The sequence below is a fragment of the Drosophila miranda genome, chromosome 3 (assembly GCF_003369915.1).
Source record: "Drosophila miranda strain MSH22 chromosome 3, D.miranda_PacBio2.1, whole genome shotgun sequence".
NCBI lineage: Eukaryota > Metazoa > Arthropoda > Insecta > Diptera > Drosophilidae > Drosophila > Drosophila miranda.
In genome coordinates this window covers 5,549,557-5,558,214 of record NC_046676.1, presented here as the reverse complement: position 1 = coordinate 5,558,214, position 8,658 = coordinate 5,549,557, and the positions used below count along the sequence as shown (strand labels likewise).

The 8,658-nt window shown below is 47.1% G+C and overlaps 1 protein-coding gene across 1 annotated transcript; it reads left to right on the top strand.

Annotated features, from left to right (window-relative positions):
- The first annotated feature begins 7,294 nt into the window (after positions 1-7,294).
- LOC117188179 (inner centromere protein-like) lies at positions 7,295-7,730 on the top strand. Its single transcript, XM_033391651.1, has 2 exons — positions 7,295-7,449; positions 7,513-7,730. Exons 1-2 carry the CDS (start codon positions 7,371-7,373, stop codon positions 7,704-7,706), a joined length of 273 nt encoding a protein of 90 aa, XP_033247542.1. The 5' UTR covers positions 7,295-7,370; the 3' UTR covers positions 7,707-7,730.
- The last annotated feature ends 928 nt before the right edge of the window (positions 7,731-8,658 follow it).

The following is an 8,658-nucleotide window of genomic DNA, read 5'->3' as shown; positions in this document are numbered from 1 at the left end:
GCCCACACAAAGAACGAAAATCTGTTGCATCCACAATATTGAGGATACGAGAAAACTAAAAACGCAGAATCATAGATAATGATCATATATATCAGATTGCTGAATCTGGATCAGATCAGATCATTTTTATAGCCAAAAGGAACAAATCAATTTGCACTGGCTACGCAGCACCCGACGTCACGCTCAGACTGATTTTCTGTCTCTCTCGCACGCACTCCTTGTCGTGTCGTTTAATATTAGCGGCGTCTGCCGGAGGAGAGCCATACTGACTTAGTATCGGGTATAACTGTAGAGTTGCGGTCTCCACAGCAACTCACAACGTTCCCCCTCGTTCTTTCTGTTTTGTTCTATGGAAATATAAATGAAGTTTAAATTAAATAAATGTATTTGCGAAAAGTAATGCAAGATACCGCACGATACCACTTCCATTCCACTTGATTCCCTCTGACACTAATACCCAACTGCTTAAGAACTATTAAAGCCGCCGGCGTGCTCAATTCAATTTGGGTTCGTTGGTATGGTCCGGCGATCCGCAATCGTCGGCTATGATACCTAGTAATGTACATTTGCCGAACGAGATTCTTTTCCTAGATGACTGTTTTAGTATGGGCTTATCCCAAGTAAATAATGTTTTTAATAGGCTTAATAAGATTTTAGACTTAATTTTTGTTAGTTCGGATATAGATTGCCATGTTACATGTTGCGAACTCCCCATCGCGGAATGTGACATGCATCATATGCCGTTGGAATTCTTAGTCAATTTCCATTTTTATTCGCCCTGGGCGGAACCATATTATGAATGCTTCTTTTCTAGTGTAAGCCTGAATGCTTGTGTGGTTCGGTTGTCCTTCTTGAAGATAATTTAATTTTTATTGGGCCAACATCGAAAATAAATGAAACAGAGATAAACAGATAAAGGTACATAAAATAAAATCAAACATAAAACGCAAATAAAAATTCCAAATTCCAAAAATATAGGTACATTTTAGTAGTAATTTCGATAGATAATCTCATCGTGGATTCGGCCACATGCGACTTTCACGTGGCGACGGGAGCTTCAATTGATTGCCAAATCGAGGCCTCTCCTCCTGATTGACCGCCTGCTTTGACGGAGTGTTGGCGGCCGACGCCACCGAATTGTGGTTTACGAGGACATGGCGAATTCGTGGCACAGCCACGCGATTGCGCTGATGCTGAGCCCCGCCGACGGGCAGCACTGAGGAGCGACTCGTGGGCACAAATTCGTCATAGGAGATCCCGGCTTCGCGGTCATTTTCAGTGGTCTCATCGGTCATATACTCGGAATCGCTGGGCGATCTTGTATCCGGCACCGCTGATTTTGTGCGTGGCTTCTTTTTCGAGCGTGTGCCAAGGCTGCGTCTGCCCAATCCCCCGCTGCGACGCAATGTGTTGTCCAGGACGCGGACCCGCCTTAGTGGCGACTTGGACGCCTTCAGCTGGCTGTTGGCCAGCCGATACCCCGAAGAGCTGGCGGCTGCTGATGGATTTAGTCGCTTGTGCAGATTCCCAGTGCTCTTGGTCATATTGGGAGTGATCAGCTGGATTGTTGGGGTCTTGCGCAACGACATTGTCGAGGTCGACATTGAGGACATGTTCTTCAAAGTTCGGGGCGTGCGAGGGGCTGTTGAACCGGCAGTCGGCGGTGGCATCATCAATTTGCTGCTGCTGCCCGTCCTCGTGGTGGGCGGGGCCTTCTTGCGGGCCGAGCTCTGCTTGGCCTGCCGATAGTTCTCCCATTCGCCAGCCATCAGCTCCAGTATGTTCTCGCCATAAACCAGAAACGGGCCATGCGATTGCACCTCATAGGCGTGCACCAGTTCAGTGATCTGCTGCTCAATCTTGGGCAGCTTCGAGATGGCTTTGCGTTCCTTTTCCTCTTTAAGGAGCTGGCCGCCACGATTTTTGAAACGATTCGGCTCGTTGGCCTTTGCCTCTAGAGCCTGCATGCGGGACCAAAGTTCTGCACGGCTCTCGTACAGATCGAAAATCTCCTTGTTGCACGTGTAGAAGCTCTTCAGATCATCCAGCTCCAGCTCGTGCAGCTCCAACAGGTCTTCGTTGTAATACTTATTGTAGTAGTTGGAGAAACGCTTGCGCTCCTGCTGGCTCTTGAGCGTTAGATCCCACCACTTGCTTATCTCGACGCGCAGCTGCTCGATGAACGTCTTGGGGTTCTGGCTGCGCAGTGCCTGGCAGCGCTGCAGCTCCGAATGGAGGATGTCATAGGTGCGCTGCGTATTCTCGGTGCACTCGCGCACTCGTCGCATGGCGCTTTCGTCCGTCTCCTGGAGGCGATCCCACAGAACGTAGATCTTCTCGCGCATGTCATGGATTTTGGAGCGCAGCTCCTGGATCTGCTCGGCATAACTGTTGCGCATCTGCCGCAGCCGCTCTAGTGTCTCTGGTGTTAGATTGTGGCTCAGATCGTTCAGTAGGCGATCCTCTGCATCGGTCTGGGGCATCAGCTCGAGCATCTTCATGTCATGCTTGATGGCCTTGCGCAGCTGGTCCAGCTCCGTCTGGCGCACTGCGCGCTGAGAGCGCAGGTTGTCGAGATGGTCGCGAAAGCCGTCCATCTCATCGGGCAGGGGCAGCGGGTCCGCCAGTAGAGGGAGCGGCAGTGCGCCCAGCTCTTCGCAGAGCTGCTCCTGCTGGAGCAGCAGCTCCCCGATCTCCGCCCGACGTTTCGAGAGCTCCTCGCGCAGATGCTCAATGCTTTTGTCCAGCTTCAGCTGCCATATGATCAGTGGCACATCGTCGGGCCTCTGACCAATGTCCACCGTCTCATGGAGGAGTCGGGTGAGGTCGCTGGCCTCGGCTCGGAGTGCGGCTATGTCATCCAGGATGGCCGCCTGCTTCTCCCACGACTCGGTCAGCAGATCCGTATAGAAATTATCCGCGTGCGCCTTGAGTTTGTGCAGAAAGTCCTCGCATGTCTTCGGCTCGAACATGAGGGACCACATTGAATGGAGCTGCTCCACATGCTCGCCAGTCATCTCAAGGATCTCTCCCTTGATGGAGGTTGGGTCAACCATAGCCAATAGGAATGGGTCTTGTATTCGCGAATGGAAGGAATTTATTTGATGTGTGCAGGATTTCGATTGCACAATGTGTTGCTCAAGGAAAATGCCTCCGCACAGATAAGTGACGCCTCTCGTGTTGGCACAAATTGCACAATGATAATTTTGTGTGCTTGATTTGACTCATGCCTCAAAGCACAAAACAAGTTGATTCTGATTGATGTGCGGCCAAAAAAACACCTACTTTATATTGCAAATAAGTTCCTTCAAGGTTTTCCAGTTGTAAAGATAATTTAGGATGAGAAATGTGTTTACTAAAGCAGAATGCCACCGCACAGACTCGAATGACGCCAGACAAAATTTCGGTAAATTCAAAATGATGCTATTAGGGATAATATGTTAAATGTTAATTGGGCTTCTGTTCTCTCGCATCCTAGTGTAGACACGTCCTATAATGTTTTCCTGCATACGGTCCGTCGTATTATTGGTAACAATGCTTCCAAAAGGGTGCATGGCTCCTATAGACTGCCGTGGTAACGAAGGGTCTTATGAAATATAAGAATCTTCGTAATAAGTACTTTAAACGATTTGGTAAGACCCGGGACCGTTTAGATTGGGCAAGGTATGTGCAACATAAGAGGGAGTTTGCTTTTTTAGGCAAATTTTTGTATAACCAATATATTGCCGACGTTGAGAGGGAACTTTAAGTCAATCCCAGGTCTTTTTGGCATTTTATAAAGTCCAAAAGGTCAACGAGCTCTCTTCCTTCCGTTATGAACCTGGGCAGCTTAAGCGCTAATACGGATAATGGTATAGCAAACCTTTTTATACCCGATACTCAAAATGAGTATTGGGGTATATTAGATTTGTGGTAAAAGTGGATGTGTGTAACGTCCAGATGGAATCGTTTCCGACCCCATAAAGTATATATATTCTTGATCAGCATCAATAGCCGAGTCGATTGAGCCCTGTATGTCTGTCCGTCTGTCCGTCCGTCCGTCCGTCCGTCCGTCCGTCTGTCCGTCCCCTTCAGCGCCTAGTGCTCAAAGACTATAAGAGCGAGAGCAACGATGTTTTGGATCCAGACTTCTGTGATATGTCACTGCTACAAAAATATTTCAAAACTTCGCCCCGCCCACTTCCGCCCCCACAAAGGACGAAAATCTGTGGCATCCACATTTTTAAAGATACGATAAAGCCAAAAACGCAGAATCGTAGAGGACGACGATATGTTCTAGAGTGTAAAATCTCAACCAGATCGTATAATTATTATAGCCAGAATCAAGAAAACAATTTCATTCTTTCTCGCTCTGTCTCTCTCTAACACACAGGTTTCATGGTCGGTTTTGTCAATTGCAAAATATGAGTTCAAGGATCTCAGAACCTATCAGAGCCAGAGCAACCAAATTTGTTATCCACACTCCTGTGATATCGGACCTTGACCGTTTCGTGTCCAAATTTCGCCACACTCCCTTCCGCCCCCGCAAAGGACGAAAATCTGGGGCATCCACAAATCTCAGAGACTATTAAGGCTAGAGTAACCAAATTTGGTATCCGCACTTCTGTTAGATCTCACTATAAAACGTATATCTCAGAAATTCGCCCCACCCCCTTCCGCCCCCACAAAGGACGAAAATCTGTTGCATCCACAATATTGCAGATTCGAGAAAACTAAAAACGCAGAATCATATATAATGACCATTTCTATCAGAATGCTGAATCTGGATCAGATCGGATCATTTTTATACCCAAAAGGAACAAATCAATTTGCACTGGCTACGCAGCGCCCGACGTCACGCTCAGACTGATTTTCTGTCTATCTCGCACGCACTCTTTGTCGTGTCGTTTAATATTAGCGGCGTCTGCCGGAGGAGAGCCATACTGACTAAGTATCGGGTATAACTGTAGAGTTGCGGTGTCCGCAGCAACTCACAACGTTCCCCCTCGTCTTTTTTAAAATCGTTTCAAATCTGCTTGGATAACAGAATTTGAATAGTAATTCAATTAAATTAAATTAAATATAAATATTTTCACACGTATTCTGCGAGCAGTGGCTCTGGCATGTGGCTTTGTAGCTCCTGCTGTTGCTGCAGTGGGTACTGCGGGCAGTGCGTGGGCCACGGCTGGTATGTTCACCGTGTTGTGCGATACTTTGGTATAGCAATTCGATTCCTACTATAGTTTAATTTTTTCTTATCCCGCGCCGCAGGACGGCCACTCGTGGGCCACCTCTCCTTGGGCTCTCCAGGAAAGAGATCAAGTACCTCCCTCATGCCTCCTGCAATCTGTGAACGGGAGATCGAATTCCAATGTGTTGTAATAAGTTCGTACTCCGTCGCAGATCAGCCTTTTGTGTGGCTCTCTCACCGGCATTCGAGTCTTGCTTAATTGTTTGCACACACGTTTGGTCCGGGGGAAGACAGCAATATTTTCAGCAGGGGGGAAGCCCTGCCGTGTGCCGTTCCGAGTCGTGCCCCAGTTTTTGGAGAGGCGACGTCGGTGCTACCGTGAGTGCCTGCTGGTCTTGCAGTTGCAATTGCTGGGGCGTCTGCTGTTGGTTCCTGCTTCTGCTTCCTCCAGAGCGTCCTCCCAGGATATCGTTGATGGAATGCTTTGTGTTCATCTGCTGCTGCTGGTGGTGGCTCCCACATGGGATGTGTGGTGGCAGACCAGGCCACCAGGGCACTCCATCGACGGGATAGAGGGGATGCTGGCCAGGGACCTGCGGCCAGGTAAGGGCTGTCCAGGAGTGAAGGGGCGGCGGCGTCTAGGTGTTGGAGTTGCTGCGGCAGACCGGAAGTCAACAAGTTCAACACAGACTAAAGAAGATTCTCGAACAAAAGGTTCGTTTCTTTTATTTACTTCAACTTTATGCGAATGAGCCGTTCGTTTTAATCCTCGACGAGCTGCATGTTTGTTAGGAAAGGGAATGCTGCCAATGCCCTGTGCTGTGGGACAGCATTGACCCGCGCAAAAATTTGGCGAAGGAGTACACTGAAACTTAGGATGGATTTGGGGCCACTGCTGATCTATGGCAACAACAGAGATTTAAACATAAGCTTGATTCATATTTATTTCGAAGGATGATATGATGCGATGCGAGTGCAGAAAGTCCACGCCGGTTAGGAGCTCACGCGAGAGACGCTACCATGATCGGGATCCCACACAATAGCTAGATAATGCTCATGGCAGGAAGTGGGACATGTGGACGCGGTAAGGGAACCGTTTTCCCAGATTTGTAGATCTGGTAGATACGGTTATTCTCAATAATTCTGCGCTTTTAGTTTTCTCGTATCATTTAACTAGATACTGGATACAAAATTAAGTTTCTCTAGCCTTTAAAGTCTCTGGGATCTAGGCGCTCATCGGTTCGCACAGACGGACATACATACATGGCTAAATCCATTCGGCTATTGATGCTGATCAAGAATATAAATACTTTATGAGGTCGGAAAAAATTAAAATTATCTAGCCTTGAAGGAAAGTGATTCATCAATCGGATAAAATTATGAGTTCGGAACTGAGGGTTATTCTTCATCGGCTTAACTCAGGCTGTTGAGCTGTTTCAATTGAGGGTTTTATTGGTAGATTAAGTGGGTTCAGGTGAAGAGGCGACTCTGAGTAAATGCTTAAAGTACGCTTGTAAACATCAAATAAAACTTCCCATTACATTTTTATACCCGATACACAAAATGAGTATTGGGGTATATTAGATTTGTGGTAAAAGTGGATGTGTGTAACGTCCAGAAGGAATCGTTTCCGACCCCATAAAGTATATATATTCTTGATCAGCATCAATAGCCGAGTCGATTGAGCCCTGTCTGTCTGTTTGTCTGTCCGTCTGTCAGTCCGTCCGTCTGTCCGTCCCTATCAGCGCCTAGTGCTCAAAGACTATAAGAGCGAGAGCAACGATGTTTTGGATCCAGACTTCTGTGATATGTCACTGCTACAAGAATATTTCAAAACTTTGCCCCGTCCACTTCCGCCCCCACAAAGGGCGAAAATCTGTGGCATCCACAATATTGCAGATTCGAGAAAACTAAAAACGCAGAATCATAGATAATCATAGATCATAGATCTATCAGATTGCTGAATCTGGATCAGATCAGATCATTATTATAGCCAAAAGGAACAAATCAATTTGCAGTGGCTAAGCAGCGCCCGACGTCACGCTAAGACTGATTTTCTGTGTTTCTCGCACGCACTCTTTGTCGTGTCGTTCAATATTAGCGGCGTCTGCCAGAGGAGAGCCATACTGACTAAGAAGCTGGTACAGTTGACCGGGGCCAAGAAGAAGATTCTGCCACCGCCGCCGAAGACAAAATACACATGGGACATGCTGCACGAGCCACCGATGACGAGGGCAAGGTCACCCACAAGCGTCCGCCAGCACCCACCTGGAGTCGCAGTAAGTTAGCGTTTTCTTTAGCCAGTGTCTGATCTAATCTAAAATTTTGTGACCCATTTTCAAGCCATGTACGCGGCGAAGCGATTGCCATGCAGAGCCACTGTCCCACCGATGTCATCGACAGCTTCTTCTCGGTGGCCCCCACCACTCCGGACCTGAAACTGATTTTCCCCAACATCGATCCCAGCCAGCTGAAGCGCAACTCCAGCGTGCTCTGGTCCACGCCCCCACGCTACTCGGAGCTCCCAAAATACTAGTTATACACAACACGTATGTATATAAAATAATCCCCTGTTTTTATACCCGATACTCAAAATGAGTATTGGGGTATATTAGATTTGTGGTAAAAGTGGATGTGTGTAACGTCCAAAAGGAATCGTTTCCGACCCCATAAAGTATATATATTCTTGATCAGCATCAATAGCCGAGTCGATTGAGCCATGTCTGTCTGTCCGTCTGTCCGTCTGTCCGTCCGTCTGTCCGTCTGTCCGTCCCCTTCAGCGCCTAGTGCTCAAATACTATAAGAGCGAGAGCAACGATGTTTTGGATCCAGACTTCTGTGATATGTCACTGCTACAAGAATATTTCAAAACTTTGCCCCGCCCACTTCCGCCCCCACAAAGAGCGAAAATCTGTGGCATCCACAATTTCGACGATACGAGAAAACTAAAAACGCAGAATCGTAGAAGATGACTATATCTTCTAGAGTGCAAAATCTGAACCAGATCGTATAATTATTATAGCCAGAATCAAGAAAACAATTTCATTTTTCTCGCCCTGTCTCTCTCTAACACACACGTAGCATAGGCGGCTTTGCTTAGAGTAAAACATTAGCGCCTAGATCTCAGAGACTATAAAAGCTAGAGCAACCAAATTTGGTATCCACACTCCTAATAATTCGGACCGAGACGAGTTTGTTTCAAAATTTTGCCACACCCCCTTCCGCCCCCGCAAAGGATGAAAATCTGGGGATATTCACAAATCTCAGAGACTATTAAGGCTAGAGTAACCAAATTTGGTATCCGCACTCCTGTTAGATTTCACTATAAAACGTTTATCTCAAAATTTCGCCCCACCTTTTTCCGCCCACACAAAGGACGAAAATCTGTTGCATCCACAATATTGCACATTCGAGAAAACTAAAAACGCAGAATCATAGATAACGACCATATCTATCAGATTGCTGAATCTGGACCAGATCAGATAATT

Bases quoted from the DNA above. Each gene is read 5' to 3' on its own strand.
- LOC117188179 (XM_033391651.1), top strand. From the start codon at position 7,371: ATGGGACATGCTGCACGAGCCACCGATGACGAGGGCAAGGTCACCCAC. The intron at 7,450-7,512 runs GTAAGTTAGCGT...ACCCATTTTCAA, and splicing joins AGCACCCACCTGGAGTCGCA to GCCATGTACGCGGCGAAGCG.